Source organism: Sturnira hondurensis, unplaced genomic scaffold (assembly GCF_014824575.4).
Source record: "Sturnira hondurensis isolate 20B ecotype Veracruz unplaced genomic scaffold, ASM1482457v3 Scaffold0022566, whole genome shotgun sequence".
In the NCBI taxonomy this organism is placed as follows: domain Eukaryota; kingdom Metazoa; phylum Chordata; class Mammalia; order Chiroptera; family Phyllostomidae; genus Sturnira; species Sturnira hondurensis.
The window spans coordinates 7,619,372-7,635,439 of record NW_028095197.1 but is presented as its reverse complement, the minus strand read 5'-3'; the positions used below and the strand labels follow the sequence as shown (position 1 = coordinate 7,635,439).

The 16,068-nt window shown below is 44.9% G+C and overlaps 1 protein-coding gene across 4 annotated transcripts in view; it reads left to right on the top strand.

Moving 5' to 3' along the window:
* GNE (glucosamine (UDP-N-acetyl)-2-epimerase/N-acetylmannosamine kinase) overlaps positions 1–12,374 on the top strand; it is a 50,630-nt gene extending 38,256 nt beyond the window's left edge. For all 4 annotated transcript variants that reach the window (XM_037035702.1, XM_037035704.1, XM_037035705.1 and 1 more), the window contains exons 7-12: positions 370–580; positions 2,691–2,820; positions 3,169–3,390; positions 7,341–7,523; positions 9,407–9,523; positions 10,083–12,374. In XM_037035702.1, the coding sequence (XP_036891597.1) occupies positions 370–580; positions 2,691–2,820; positions 3,169–3,390; positions 7,341–7,523; positions 9,407–9,523; positions 10,083–10,318 (1,099 nt within the window). In that variant the 3' untranslated portion in view covers positions 10,319–12,374. The remainder of the gene's footprint in view (positions 1–369; positions 581–2,690; positions 2,821–3,168; positions 3,391–7,340; positions 7,524–9,406; positions 9,524–10,082) is intronic.
* The last annotated feature ends 3,694 nt before the right edge of the window (positions 12,375–16,068 follow it).

The window sequence follows — 16,068 nt, the reverse complement described above, 5'->3', positions numbered from 1 at the left end:
TATTCCAAAACTGTGCAGCTTTTGAATAAAGACTCTTTTCCTTTATCACCAAAAAAAAAAAAAAAATCATTGTCTCAGACTGTTATATGCTCAAATTGCCTTAACATCTTAAAGATACTTTTTCTTTGATAATATAGGCGTTTTTAATGGTATCTCAGGCTGGAAAATTTTATTGTTTCACTCAACAATAAAATTAGACGTTGCGCTGGTGATAGGAAGCTGCTGTGTTGCTGGAGAGATCCAGATGTTATTTTAAAAGGAAAAAGTACAAACTGTGACCTCAGGTCTGAGATTCCATGAATACCATGTCCTCAGTATCATTTAGCATGTATGAGAAAAGCATTTAATTTGACTTTTTGGATATTACAGTTCAAAGATATATGGGGATGGAAATGCTGTTCCAAGGATTTTGAAGTTTCTCAAATCTATTGATCTCCAAGAGCCACTGCAAAAGAAATTCTGCTTTCCTCCCGTGAAGGACAATATCTCTCAAGACATTGACCATATTCTTGAAACTCTGAGTGCTTTGGCTGTTGATCTCGGTGGGACGAACCTCCGAGTTGCAATAGTCAGCATGAAGGTAAAAGAACGCCTAAGATCTTAACTATCCCATACAAGTAACTGGTTTAAAAAGTGCAGTTGGACGGGAGGACTAGAAACACACATGAAGTCCTGTAACCTGTGTTCGCCCACAGCAGTGACTTTCTGGGTCCGTCACAGTGTCTGTCATCGTCCGTCACAATGTCTCGTCATTTTACTAATCAGTACCACTTCAAGGGGGTGAGACTCTCTTGGAGGCCAAGGGAGCGCACTTGAGTGGCCAGTGGGAGACCCGAGGCCCCAGAGGGGCCTTTGCCACCCAGCAGACCTGCAGCTCTGTATTGGTTATCAGCGTGGATCAGAGGGTGTGGGGGTCACTTACCACCTGGGGAGGGTGTGGCCGACGTGAGGGGACTTGTTTCTCCTCTACATGTGACTGTGGCTGAGCGCAGCAGACCTCCAGTCTCGTCACCGAACCATCACCACGGTGTTGCCAGAACTTGAGAGAGCCTTCATGAAAACACCACGGTGCCCATGTTAAAGTGCTTTTCAATGATTTAACAAGAAAAGTCTTCGTTTGAGATCCTGTCTGTGTATAAAGTTTCAGGAGTTTATTAGAAATAGCAAAGACTTTACAGGCAGAGTTGTTTAGGTCAATAAAGAAAAGCAGAACAAAATATGATTTTTTCAAGAGAAGCCAGAAGGCCTCTTTTATTAATAATCTTTACAAGGTATTCATAGAAGAATATTTTCTTAACATAAGATATATTCCGTATCAGTGGCCAGCGCCCTCACAGTAAAAATTCTAGAGGCATCATCACTGCAATCAAGAGGAAAGGAAGGATGCCCTCTACAACGCTGCTGAACATTATCCTGGAAGTTATGAGGGGAAGAGGCATGGAGCAAACAGCAGAGATGGAGACTGTGGGCAGGGTAAAGTAGAAAGTGTTATTTGTAGGCAATGTGAATAAACAATGTTACAGAATTAGTAAGACAATTGAGTAAAATGGCTAGGTATTATGATAAATATATAAATGTCAGTAACTTTCTATTGATATGAAATTGCAGGCAAAGATTTTAGTTTTCCTCTAGGTGGGTGTTTGTGAGCCCCGAATGCACAGTAGCGTCATCTGGAAGCTTTAAAAATAGGCAGATGCCCGGCTGCACTGCGGACCGATCACACTGGGCTCTGCAGTGGAGGCTCCAGTGTTGGTTCGGAGCCGCCCAGGTGCATCTGATGCACAGTGAGGGCTGAGAATCACAACTCTGGATTATTTTTAATAGCACCCGTCATGACAGCCTTAACCTTCGTCAATATATACAACTCCATTAATAGCAGAAGAATGGAAAAAGAGATCCTATTCAGAACAATACAACAAAAACTTCTAAGAATAATCTAAACCGGAAAGCTATGTGATCTACATAAATAAAAGTATAAAACTTCACTGTAAAATGTAAAGGCTTGAGAAATACCTTGGCTGGGAATGCTGAGTGTTTTTTAAATGTCAGCACTTTCCAAATTGACTTACAAATTTAACAGAATTCTAGTCAACATTGCAATGAAACTTTTTAAAGTTTAACAACATTATTGTGAAGTTTACTTAAAATAATGCCCAAGTGAGAAGAACAAAGAAAATAATTTCAAAACAAGAACAATTAGGAGGGGGTATCCTTGATTGGTTGGTATTAAAATCTATCACAAAACACAGTAATTTATGCCTCATGGTGCCATACCATCATTGGCTCCCGTTCTGGGAGATGATTAAAGCTTAAGTGCTTAGGATATTTACTTAGTTGCCTCAGTATTTAAGCAAGGAAAACTCATCAGCCTGAGAGAGTAACACATGACCTTTTAATGAAGATTCAGATTAGCCAGCATTGACCTTATGCTTAGAGAGGGGTCTGTCCAGGTGGCCAGGAGTTGTCATTGTTTCAGTAGCCATGTGCCGGAAGGGCTTCTCCAGAAAGGGCTCGGGTGTATCCTGGGGCTGACCCAGCCAGCTGGTGGCTGCCTCTGAAGCCATCCCGTGTATCTGTGGAGCTGTCCCATGGCAGTGTCTGGTTTGTCATGAAATAGGCCAAGAGATTTGCTGTGTGTGCTCCTTAGCTGAGCCCAGCGCAACAGATGGTGGTGGTGTTTTCTCTTTCAGGGTGAAATAGTTAAGAAGTATACTCAGTTCAATCCTAAAACCTATGAAGAGAGGATTAACTTAATACTACAGATGTGTGTAGAAGCTGCAGCAGAAGCTGTAAAACTGAACTGCAGAATTTTGGGAGTAGGTAAGACTGTGAATTACATACCCAAGAGACGTTCATTTTTACATGCAGAACTTCCTGAGTTCTGCCGCATAACTCAGCATCACGTCCCTGTCTGCCCTGTGCACGGATGGCTCCGGGTCCTGTCTGTGGGCCCCGGGCCTTCCCAGGCCTTTGGGAAGCGTTGATAGTGCTGTATCTACCGGGGCTACAGATTTAGCTCAGAACTGCTTGTTGTTTTCTGCAGTCCTTGGTAGTGTTGGTCTTCGGGTTTGCTGGGTGAATTAACTGGTGATCCGAGCCCAGAAAGTCAGCACACTTTCTGAGATGGCTCATTAGAATGATCTCCCTCGTGTTTGCGGTGGAGCGCAGGTGTCTCCACAGGCGGCCGTGTAAACCCCCGGGAAGGAATCGTGCTGCACTCGACCAAGCTGATTCAAGAGTGGAACTCGGTGGACCTCAGAACACCCCTGTCTGACACTTTGCATCTTCCCGTGTGGGTAGACAATGATGGCAACTGCGCCGCCATGGCAGAAAGGAAGTTTGGCCAAGGAAAGGGCCTGGAAAACTTCGTGACACTTATCACAGGCACGGGTAAGTGGAGGAGTCAGAAATGGCTGCTGCAGGAGCTGGAGTGTGTCGGGCACACGGTCAGCACTCAGCTGGCAGCTTACAGCTTCGCCTTGGCCTGCTTGGGCAGAGAGAGCCACCCTGGAGGGCTGAGGGTTTGCTCAGGTCTTTTCTGAGCATGTATGTGGCCTTCTAAAAGCTGCTCATTCCCCAGTTTTTCCTCCCAGTCTTTTTGGTTAGATTATTGCTTGCCCCACTGTTACCCATTTCTCTAAGCAGTGGAGGCTAATTAGCATATTTTGCCTTTAAATGTTTTTGACAAATGGCCTTTGGGCTGCCCCCTGAGTCCTGGGTAAGTTCTGAGGTAGGTGAGATAAAGGCAAGCCCATTGAGCTGGTCAAAACAGGCCACCCAGTTCTTTGAGGAAGTTTATAACATTTAGCTCCTTCTAGCACTGCCATCTGTGCTGGGGTGGGGGGTGCTGCTGGTTCAAGGACATGCCAGTTCCAGCGGAGGAGAGGGTGATGGGGCCAGAAAATGCCAGAAAGCTCTTAGTGACATTCAGTTGTTTTTTTCTCTTTTTTCCCAGTTCCTGATTTTTAAAAACATATTTTATTGATTATGCCATTACAGTTGTCCCATTTCCCCCCTTCATTCCCCTCTACCCTGCACATCCCCTCCCCCATCATTCCCCCCCTTTAGTTTATGTCCATATGTCACAAGTTCTTTATTTTTTTCTATTTATTTTTTTAAAAATATATTTTATTGATTATACCATTACAGTTGTTGTATTCCCCCTCTTCATTCCCCTCCACCTGCACACTCCCTCCCCCACCATTCTCCCCCCCTTAGTTTATAACCACGTCTCAAGTTCTTTAGATTCTATATTTCCCATACTATTCTTGCCCTCACCCCTCTTTTCTACCTACCGTCTATACTACTTATTCTCTGTACCTTTTCCCCCCTTCTCCTCCTCCCACTCCCCTGTTGCTAACCCTCCATGTGATCTCCATTTCTATGGTTCCGCTCCTGATCTAGCTGTCCTCTTAGTTTGCTTTTGTTTTAGGTGTGGTTGTCAATAATTGTGTTTGCTCTCCTTTCACTGTTCATATTTTTTATCTTCTTTTTCTTAGATAAGTCCCTTTAACAATTCATATAATAAGGGCTTGGTGATGATGAACTCCTTGAATTTGACCTTACGTGAGAAGCACTTTATCTGCCCTTCCATTCTAAATAAAAACTTTGCTGAATAGAGCAATCTTAGATGTAGGTCTTTGGATTTCATGACTTGGAATACTTCTTTCCAGCCCCTTCTTGCCTGGAAGGTCTCTTTTGAGAAATCCACTGACAGTCTGATGGGAACTCCTTTGTAGGTGACAGTCCCCTTATCTCTTACTGCTTTTAGGATTCTCTCCTTTATTTTAATCTTGGCTAATGTAATTATGATGTGCCTTGATGTATTCCTTCTTGGGTCCAACTTCTTTGGGACTCTGAGCTTCCTGGATTTCCTGGAAGTCTATTGCCTTTGCCAGATTGGGGAAGTTCTCCTTTATTATTTGTTCAATAAGTTTTCCATTTGTTGTTCTTCCTCTTCCCCTTCTGGTACCCCTATAATTTGGATGTTGGAATATTTAAAGGTGTCCTGGAGATTCCTAAGCCTCTCCTCATTTTTTTGAATTCTTGTTTCTTCATTCTTTCCTGTTTGGTCATTTTTTTCTTCCTTCTGGTCCACTCCCTTGATTTGAATCCCAGTTTCCTTTCCATCACTATTGGTTTCCTGTGCATTTCTCTTCATTTCACTTAGTTTAGCCTTCATTTGTTCCTCTAATTTGTGACTAAAATCAACCAGTTCTGTGAGCATCCTGATCACCAGTGTTTTGAACTGTGCATCTGATAGGTTGGCTATTTCTTGGTTGCTTAGAATTATTGGCTTTGGGGCTTTGAGCTGTTCTTTTTGAGCCATAATGTTTTGGTCTGTTTGCACCTGTTACATATGAGGGGTGGAGCCTTAGGTGTTCACCAGGGCGGGGCGACACAGTCGCTGGGTTGTGATGCTGCGTGTGGGGGTGGGGTTGGAGAAGGGCAATGGCGGGCAATGCCGTTTGTTCTCTCTCTCGGATTTCGGTCCCCTCTGCTGCTTCCTGCAAGTAAACTGGGCCCCCCTGGTGCCGGCTCCCGGATGTGTGGGCCTGTGCACCCTCCAGAACCCAGAACCCTGAACCCTGTGGGTCTCTCCAACAAACTCTTGGTGAGCCTGGGAGCTTCTCCCAGCACCTCGACCCCGAAAGTTTTTCCAATTGGTGCTTTTAGGCTTTAATTCCTGTCGCTGGGGCCCTAGCCTGTGTGGTCTGTCTCACTGCTCACTCCTTTGCCTGGTTTATCTGCATGTGAATGTGTGACTGCGTTCAGCCAGCCGCCTTGTGCCCTCACTGGGTCTTCCCATTGCCACCGTACGCCTGGGATCTGCCAACTGCCGCCTGCACTCCTGGGTCAGTCCGGCCACTTTTTCCTGCCTGACCCTGCTCCACTGCTGACTCTGCCCCTCTTACCAGGCTGGCTGAATGGTTTGTTGTTGTTGGACTTGCTTACAGTTCAATTTTCTGTGTTTTGGTTGCGTTTTTGTTACTAAAACTTTGTTGTCTTTAAACTTGGTTGTGTGAGGAGGCACAGTGTTTCCACCTACGCCTCCATCTTGGCCGGAAGTCCCAGTTGTTTTTTTCTTGATTAAGCATTTCCCTGGTTGTTGCAAACTTCTGGCTAGTGTCCAGAGTTCCAAACAAGTTGATTCTGATAGTTTTTGCCAGCTTATTCATTGCTTTAGTGGAGGAGTGGACTTTTGGAAGGGAGGGATCTGTTCCCTACTCTGCCATATCTGCCGACATCCTCGTTTGTTTTTTAAATGAGGAAACGGCCTCAGCTGTGCATGGTCAAGTCCGCATTGGATCCTGGATATGGCTGCCTTCAAAACTGTCGTGTCCTTAAACTCCTCATTCTGCTGCCACCCTGCCAAGCTCCTACACTTCTCTCAGCTTCAGACACAGTTCTAGCAAACTTGGCCATCATTTCCTAGCACAGAGCAGTTGATAAGCTGCAGATGAGAGGGGTGGAGTTAGAGGAACAGATGTAACAAGAGGTAATAGGTGGCAGACAACTGAAAAGCGGAGCCTGCTGAGGCAGTTGCTCCTTAGTAACCCTAAGCTCTGTAAGAAGACAGCCACTGCTATTCCTAATCATTGAAGCGTAGATTTTTTTGGCTTGATGGTATTAAAAGGAGGCAAAACATATTTCATATTCTGTTTAAGAAAGCAGGAGCTATTTGATTCCTTAAGACTGTCTTCCCCAAAGCAGGGTCTAAGACAAGAGTTTAGATGTGGGCATTTTATTTGGGCCCTGACCCTGAGCAGGAGTGAGGGAGCGGGAAGAGTGGGACAGAGGAGGAGGACGACAGCCGTTAGAGGACAGTGTCCAAGCTGCCTTGAGGGCAGGGGGGCTTAAATCTACCAGGACCTCCCCGGAAGCCTGTGGAGTACCATCCAGAATTGTCCACTTGGATCTGCTGGCTCCTGTCTTGCCTTGGTTGAGGGTTGCTTCTGGGCACAGTGTTTAGGTGGCTGACGGAGCTCCTTAGCGTCAGAGAAAGCCTTGGTGAGAACAGTGGGCATGTGTGTGCCTGAGGTGGGACGCTGCCCTCACAGGTGAGGCCAGGCGTGCCCAGACCTGGCCACCGCAGCTGTGATTGAAACCTGAGCCGAGCAGCTGCCACACAGGGTATGAGAGGATCCGCCAAAATTATCCCCATCCAAAATGATTCCAAATAAGGTTTGGTCCTTAGTAAATTTCAGCTGTCTAAGAATTAAGCATTAAATAGAACCTCATGTTCCAAAGCTTTCCTTACTTAACACAAGGCACTGCCGTATCAGTTTGCTGTTGCATTGAAGAGCCTCCTGAATGATCAATCGCTTCTCTCACTACAGGAATTGGCGGGGGAATCATCCATCAGCACGAGCTGATCCATGGAAGCTCCTTCTGTGCCGCGGAACTCGGCCACCTTGTCGTGTCTCTAGATGGGCCCGATTGCTCCTGTGGGAGCCATGGCTGTATCGAAGCATATGCTTCTGGAATGGCCTTGCAGAAGGAAGCAAAAAAGCTACATGACGGTTGGTTCTTTCTCCTGAGGAATTAAATAGCCAAAGGTAGAAAAGTACTTCGAAGCAGATATTCTGGAGAGAGGAACACTGAAGCCAGAACTTTTAACCTTTACCCTGCCTACAAGAAAAGGAGGTTCTCAGACTGAAGCGCCAGAGGCTTCTTGGTCCTGACCTGCGTTAACGTTCCTCCTCTCCAGTGGTGGGGATGGCAGGGGTGCCCTCTGTATATGGTGAAAGGAGCATGAGGGTGCTGTCCCGAGAGGTCTAGAGTCAGAGGGTAGACAGAACTAGTGAGGGAAGTTTGGATGAGCAAGGGAACATTGCCAAGCTTGGGAAACAGTGCTGTTGAGGCATGAAGTGTGAGTGTAACATAGTAAGAGGCAAGCCAGAAACCATTGAAAAGTTTTAGGGGAAGGATACAGTCAGATCTGAATTGTAGATTCTTCACTGAACTGTAACTTACTGTTTTCCGGGAGGAAAATGGTAGTTGAATGGAGGGTGGCTTTAAATGGGACAGTTCTATAGAGCAACTTCCAGTTTTCTGGTTGGACAGGTTGGGGCTGGGAAGGTAAGACTAAGAACAGGTTTCTGTGGCTGTTTGGTGGTGGAGACACAGCCGTGTGCAGGTGGAAAGGCGTGGGTGGCAGCCGGCTACAGGGCTCTGATGCTCAGGGGAGATGACTAGGCCAGAGGGAGGGATTTGGGAGTCAGCTGTGAGGAGGCGGTGTAACCTCTGGAAGAGACTTGGAAGGGGGCAAGAGTCAAGAAGGGAATCCTGCAAAACAGCATTTGGGGGTGGGAGGAAAACCAGGAAAGGGGAAAGTCACGGAAGCTGAAAGGGGGAGAGTTTCAGGGAGGGTGCAGTAGGTAGTGTCGAATGCTGCTGTAAGAGAAAATCGGAAAAGTTCATTGTATTTGCCCACAAGGACATCATCTGAAGCCTTGAAGTGTTTTTCAGCCTCATTTTTATCATCACCCCCCATAAGGAGCCTGTTTAGGTGTTTTTTCCTGATCATCTCACCCCATGAAACTCTAATACCACAGAAAGGTTGTCTGTTTATAGTGTCTGCAGAAAAAGATTGTTTTTGCCCCCTTGGGGGAAAGTGCCTATCTTAAAGTTTAAGTTCAAGGGTAGGGGACAGAAGCCTAACTACACTGAAAAGGAAGTGGAATCTGACACGCAGGAATGGGAGCTAAGGTTGGAAAGGAGGCAGAGGGAGGGACAAAGGCGATGACTCTAGGTTACAGAAATACCTACTGTTTTTTTGGCGTTTACTTTGGCCCACGCTGAACTAAGTACTTTATGGTCCATTCTGTCATTCAACCCTGATATAATCCTGCCAGGGTCGGTATTATTATATTATGTCCCCAGTCTCAGAGAGGAGCAACATGGAGGTGACATGACATGGGCAGGGTCATGACACTCGAGATGACAGCTGGCGACCGAACCGGGTCTGTCTGTGTCTGTGCCTTAGGCACTGTGCATTCCCACCAGAGGATGTGGGGCCCTGGCCAGTGAGGCCACGTTGTGTCTGAGTTGGGTAGGGAAGGAGAGGGATGCAGAGGAGTCTGATAATTTAGGTGGGGGCGGGGTGGGAGGGACACTTCAAGGACACTGCTTCATATGAAAGTGAGAAGTGAGGGAGCTAGAGCGGGGAGGAGGAGGTTCTGATCAGAACGGGGGACATCTCGGGTGACGTATAACCAGACAACAAGAGGGTGACAAGGGCATGCATGTAGATGTTTATGAATGGTGAGCTTTGCAAACATGAAAGGAAAATACTGTCTTCCCACTTGGGGGCTTGCTGCCCACCGGCAGTTGTAACCTTGGCCTACCCACAGGGCTGCCATAGCTCATTACTGACTGCTGCTTCTTACCTCTGCTCCAACAGAAGACCTGCTTTTGGTGGAAGGGATGTCAGTTCCCAAAGACGAAGCCGTGGGGGCGCTCCATCTTATCCAAGCTGCGAAACTCGGCAACGTGAAGGCCCAGAGCATCTTGAGAACAGGTGAGTGTTGGCTCCTGGTAGCTCTGGCTCGGGGGACAGGCCCTCGGGCCACCTGGGGCTCCCCTAGATGCCCAGCTTCCCCCAGGACTGGTGCTCTTGTGTGTTTATCCAGAGGTACTTCTCCTGCTTAGTGAGAGGGGGAAAAGGGGAATCGCCTTCAAGGTATTTGGCAGCACTGCCTTTGTAAGTGTTTTTTTGTTGTTGAGTTTTACAACTATGGTGAAATAACTTATTTTATAGGAAATTTAGAGAAATAATGAGAGTAAGGAAAACTGTTACTGACTTTTACTGTTCAGAGATATCAACTACTAACATTTCCTTCCGGCATTTCTATCTTTTTAATAGCTGAGGTCACGTCGTATGGTATATGCAGTTTTATACCCAGCTTTTTTCATTTCAAAGTATCCCGTGGTCATTTTCTCTAATAAGCCACAAACCGCTTCACAGGTATTGCTTCTGGTTACCCCAGGTCAATGTTCCCGGCCACTGGCTCTGCGACCTTCCCCTTGGGCATTTTTGATTTGGTTCCCTTTCTGAAACTTCTGTTGTTTTCCTGTAGCTGGAACGGCTCTGGGTCTTGGGGTTGTGAACATCCTCCACACTGTGAACCCTTCCCTCGTGATCCTCTCTGGAATCCTGGCCAGTCACTACATCCACACTGTCAAAGACGTCATCCGCCAGCAAGCCCTGCCCTCCGTGCAGGACGTGGACGTGGTGGTCTCGGACTTGGTGGATCCAGCCCTGCTCGGGGCCGCCAGCATGGTTCTGGACTACACGACTCGCAGGGTCTGCTAGGCTTTCGGTGGCGGACACGGACCGGAACTCAAGACGTCTTTAGTGGGATCAGGTTCTCTCTCAGATGCACATTTCTTAAAAAGCAAATTTGATTACTTAAATTTGATACATAGCAGGTGACTTTGGCAGAGAAATTTGTGCGTTTAGTCCCCTCTTCCAAAGTCGCCTTCCCCCATCCCCATTTTTGTAGATACTGCCTTTTCCTGGGTCATTTGGGCTCAAACCCTACAAATACCACCCACAGTTTTCTGTGCCAACAGCAGCTACAATAGCCTTTGGCCTCTGCTTGCTAGATGTACCCCTCAGACCTGCAGGCTGTGCTTGGGAATGTGACCTTGAGACTGGAGTTTGGACTATTAATCCTTCCTCCTCTGGCCCTAAACTTAGATGGCAAAAGGGATCTAGTCAGGAAACAAAAGCAAATCTCATCTTGGAAGGCTTAAGTGAACTTTTCTTTAGTGCCCAGTTTGATAAGCTTCAACAAATGTATGCAACTGTGAAACCATTACCACAATCATGACATCGGACATTTATCTGTCACCGCCCCCCAAGGTTACTTGTTATTACTCTCCCAGAACCTTGAGAAACTTCAGACCATGGATCTGAACTACAGTGGCCTTAGTGACCTTGTGCTTATCTTCTTAAGGACAGCTGAGAAGCCACTAGGACTTACAGCCTCTGAAAGGAGATTAACTGTCCCAGAGGATTTTTGCTACTGACAAGCAGACACCTCTGCCTGCAGTAACTTTTCACCCTGCACGGGGTGCGGCCCGGAGAGCCAGGCAGGCAGTGTCTGCGTCAGACCTGGAGCCCACGTCCGTGAGTCTGGGTTCCAGTGAAGTGAGATTCTGTGCTTTCACTGCTGCCAAGACACAAAGGCCAAGGTTCTTCCTGTCAGTTGCAGCCTGGAAGAAAAACTAACAGCCACCATTTAAGTGCCTACTGTGTGCCAGGCTCTGAACTAGGTCCATCCCAAATACATTATTCTAAATTTTCTCAGCCTGTGAAACAGGTGTTTTAATTCCCAGCTAATGGAATCCCAAACTGTCTTAGTGTTTAAACACACCTAAAGCTGTGTCTCCAGTGAGTCTGGGACAGGGTTCAACCCCAGGTCCCTCTGCTTTTTCTGCTAAGCCACACAACCTCTCGTGTCAAAAAATTTCAAAACATGAATGTATTCGGATTTACTGCAGACTTGCAGAAGCTTTATTTAGTATCTCATTAGTAATGCCTTGGTTTATCCATGGCACTATCTATAAGTAGATAATTTAATCAAATATTCTATGTGGTGTCAATTTTGCCAGTGATAGGTTTTATCGATACTCTTAGATAACCTAACAAAGCATATGCATATATTTCTCATTATTTTAGGAGAACCTCAAGATTTCTACAATATGTTGTTTCAGTGTTAGCATATAAAATAAAGTGAAGGAATCAATATTACATTAGTACTTCCTTCCTGGTGGATTAATGTGAAAAGATAGATTGACTGATTCTTAGAACTTTCCACCAGCCCTGAAATAACCTCCAGGTCCTGGTTATTGTTGAAACATTCCTGGTTATTCTTGGGAGGGAAGTTGGTCCTCTCGGCCAACAGTGTCTGAGGCAAGAGGGTACACTGTGAAGGGGCGCCAGTTGTTCCTTGGTGAAATCTGTAACCACTTCCCACACCAGACAATTGCATTGCGACCCAAATATATGAAGGATGGTACTGGATCTAAAGCCAAATCTTAGTTTTTAAGTTCATGGAAAGACTAATATATTCCAACATAATTATTACACATGGTTAATAATCGTAATTTATTTTAATGTAAATATTTTTGTCACTGAGCCAAATTCTGAAGGAAAAATAAATATATTTCCTTGCGGAAATCCTAGCACTTTTGTTCTTAAATTAACTCACTAGCTAAAAGCATTTCCATTCCCAGATTTACATTGTTGCATCTCTTAACTTTTTGAAGGTCATGTAACTTCTGTAAGGCATCTAATATTGGTTTCTTAACAAAACAAAAAACCCTTTGATTATATAAAGAATTATTGTATATATTTTACAGAATTTGTTTCCTGTGATAACTTTTAAGATCTACTATCAGCAACTTTCAAATATGTGATACAGTGTTAACTGTAGTTAGCTGTGCTGTGCATTACACCCCCATGGATTGCTTATTTTGCAACTGGAAATTCGTACTTTGGGACTCTCTTCACCCATTTCACTCACCCGTCTACTTCACCGCCTCTGGCAACCACCAATCCACTGTGGTTTATTGTGAGCTTGGTTTGTTTGTTTTTCTCTTTCGATTCCACATTTAATTGAGATCAGACAGTACCCGTCTTTCTCTTATTTATTTCACTTAGCACAATACCCTCAAGGTTTGTCCATGTTGCAAATGGCAAATTTCATAGGTTTTATGGCTGAAGAATAATCCATTATATATATACAGCATGATTTTTTATCTGTTCGTTTCCATATCTTGGCTATTGTAAATAATGATGAAGTGCACATAGGGTGTATATATCTTTTAAGTATTTTTATTTTCTTCAGATACTCGGAAGTGGAACTGCTGGGTCTGTGGCTGCTCTACTTTCAATTTTTTTTAAAATTTATTTAACTTTTGTTCAAGTACAGTTTTCTTTCTTGTATTCCCAGCCCTGCACCCCCCCAGTGCTCCCCACCCCCCTCCCATCTCCGCCCCCCGTCTTAGTTATTGTCCATGTGTCTTTCATACTTATTCATTACTTTCAATTTTTTGAGGCATCCCTGTAGTGTGTTCCGTAGTGGCTGCACCAGTTTACATTCCCACCAACAGAGCATGGGGGTTCTTAGCTCCACATCCTCACTAACATTCAGTATTTCTTGTCTGTCTGACGGGGGCCATTCTAACAGGTGTGAGGTTTTGATTTGCATTCTCGACTGGTGATATGGAACGTCTTTTCACATACCTGTTGCCCATCTGTATGTCCTTTTTGGAAAAATATTCAGGTCCTCTGCCCCTTTTTTAATCACATGGGTTTTTTTTGCTATTGAGTTATATGAGTTCTTTATGCTCAATTTTGGATATAGCCCTGTATCAGATATGATTTGCAAGTATTTTCTCCCATTCAGTAGGATGCCTTTTTGTTGACGTTTCCTTTGCCATGTAGAAGCTTTTAAGTTTGATATAGTCCCCTATGTTTACTTTTGCTTTTGTGGCCTTTACTTTTGGTGTCAAATCCAAAAAATCATCACCGAGACAGAAGTCGAGGAACTTACTACTGCCTGTTTTTTAGTTCTGTGGTCTCTGGTCTTACATTCAAGTCATTAACCCATTTTGAGTTCATTTTTGTGGTGTATGGTGTAAGATCGTGGCCCAGTTTCATTCTTTTATATGTGCCTGTCCAGTTTCCTTAATGCAATTTATGAGACTGTCCTTTTTTGATTGTATATTCTTGGTTCCCTTTGTTGTAAATTAATTGACCATATATGTGTGAGTTTATTTTTGGGCTTTCTGTTCTGTTCCATTGATGTATGTCTATTTTTATGCTGGTACCATACTGTTTTGATTGCAGTTGCTTTGTATATATTTGGAAATCAGAGAGCATGATGTCTCCAACTTTGTTCTCCTTTCTCAAGACCACTTTGGCTATTCAGGGTCTTTTGTGGGTCCACATAAATTTTAGGATTGTTCTATTCTGTGAAAAATGCCAGTGGAATTTTGATAGGAATGTCATTGAATCTGTAGAATGCTTTGAGTAGTATGGACATTTTTAACAGCATTAATTCTTCCAGTCCATGAACACAATATCTTTCCATTTGTGTTGTCTTCCATTTTCACCAATGTCAGATAGTGTGCAGATCTTTACCTCCTTAATTAAATTTACTCCTAGGTATTTTATTCTTTTTAATGCAGTTGTAAATGTTATTGTTCTCTTTCTGATATTAATGTATAGAAACAGAATTCTGTGCATTGGTTTTGTATCTGCAACTTTACTGAATTCATATAATCTAACTTTTTTAGTGGAGTCTTTAGGGCTTTCTACACATATGTCATTTGCAAGTAGTGAGTTTTAGTTTTTCCTTTCTAATTTGGATTCCTTTCTTTTTTCCTTGCCAAGTTGTTCTGGCTATGACTTCCAGTGCTATGTCCAATAACACTTAAAATTTGACATAAAAAGCAAAGTGATCTGATGAAAGAGGATTAACAGTAAATGCTGAGCACTCACTGAGTCCCCGGGACCAACTCCCTCCTTTTTATGTAGCCCCGTGTGGGTCGTGTAGGTTTCAGAAGTAATCCTTGTCACAAACCACCTCAAACCTTGAGGCTTGAACAGCAATTGTTTTCTCTCATGGTTTCTGTGGGTCAAGAATTTGGGCAAGGCTCTACTCGGCAGTTCTGCCGCAGGGTGTCTGATACACTCACAGTCAGTGCCTGCCGCTGGAGGAGCAGGCGGCTGGGCCACCAGGCAGGGGCCAGGCATCTGTCTCTGCTTGTGGTTTCAGGTCTCTCTATGGAGGCTGGTTGGAGCTTCCTCACAGGGTGACAGCCTCAGGATGCAGAGCGTTTTTACGTGGTGGCTCAAGGGTCGCCAGAGCTTGTATGTCCCAGCGAGCCTGCTGCCCTGCCTTTTTTGACCTAGCCTTGGAAGTCACACAGCATCACTCTCACATTATCCAGTCACCTCTTGATCTGAGGAGTGTCAGAAGACTATTCTGACGTTTCACAACTGTCACACCCACTTCAAGAAGCCCATGGGAGGCAAGACCCGTCCAGACGGCACCACCAAGAGAATACCAAAAGGTACACTGTCTCGCACAGGGGGCCTTGGGAGCTCAGGGTGGCGAGTAAGGGGAGCCCTGAGGAGGGGGCCTTCGGGCTAGTTCCTAACTGGACTTTAACATTTTAGAAGTTGATTTGAGAAAGAGAAACATCGATTTGTTGTTCCACCTATCATGCATTCATTGGTTGCTTCTGGTATGTGCCCTGACTGGGGACGGAACAGCGACCTTCGTGTCTCAGGGTGATGCTCTAACCAACTGGGCTGCCTGACCAGTGCCAGATTTTGACGTTTTGAATGGCATTAGCAAGGCCCAGAATGAACAAATCGTTGGTGAACAGGGAGTACCTGCCTGACTGCAGTCTGCGGTGGCTAAAGGGCAGAGACGAGCAGAGAGGCTAGAAAGTAATGAAGGCTCCTCTCCCATTCAGACACAGTTGCCGTAGGAGAGGCGGTGGATGTTCCTTCTTCACAATGGCGAGACCCGCCTAAGTGGTATTATGGTTTACATCAGTCTCCAACGTGGAAATCGTATCAGGTAACTATAAGCAGACTTCTGAAATACGGCTTTATTAGTTGCTTGAACTATCACTTAACATGTGACAGACTCTGAGGGCACATAATAAACATGTTGATGCCTGAATAGAGCAGTCTCTTAATAGGTACCTGATGTGTTGATCAGTGTGGTCTAGAACTTTCTACACTGGACATATTCTATGATCTGTGCTGTGTGCCATTTGGATACTACTTAACCACATGTGCCATATGAAATATAACTAGGACTAGAATAAATTTTCTGTATTTAAATAAAGTAGATACATGTGCCTAGTGGCCATTGGCCCGTCTAGATGAAGGACTTGACAACTGAGATACGAGCCAAGCGCCAGGGGAATCCAGAGTAATGGGACTAGCCACGCATGAATGCCAGCTGGACTCAGATTTACTGGCTGAATCTGAAAGTAAATGTCTCACTACAGTGTATGACCCCAGAGAAATAT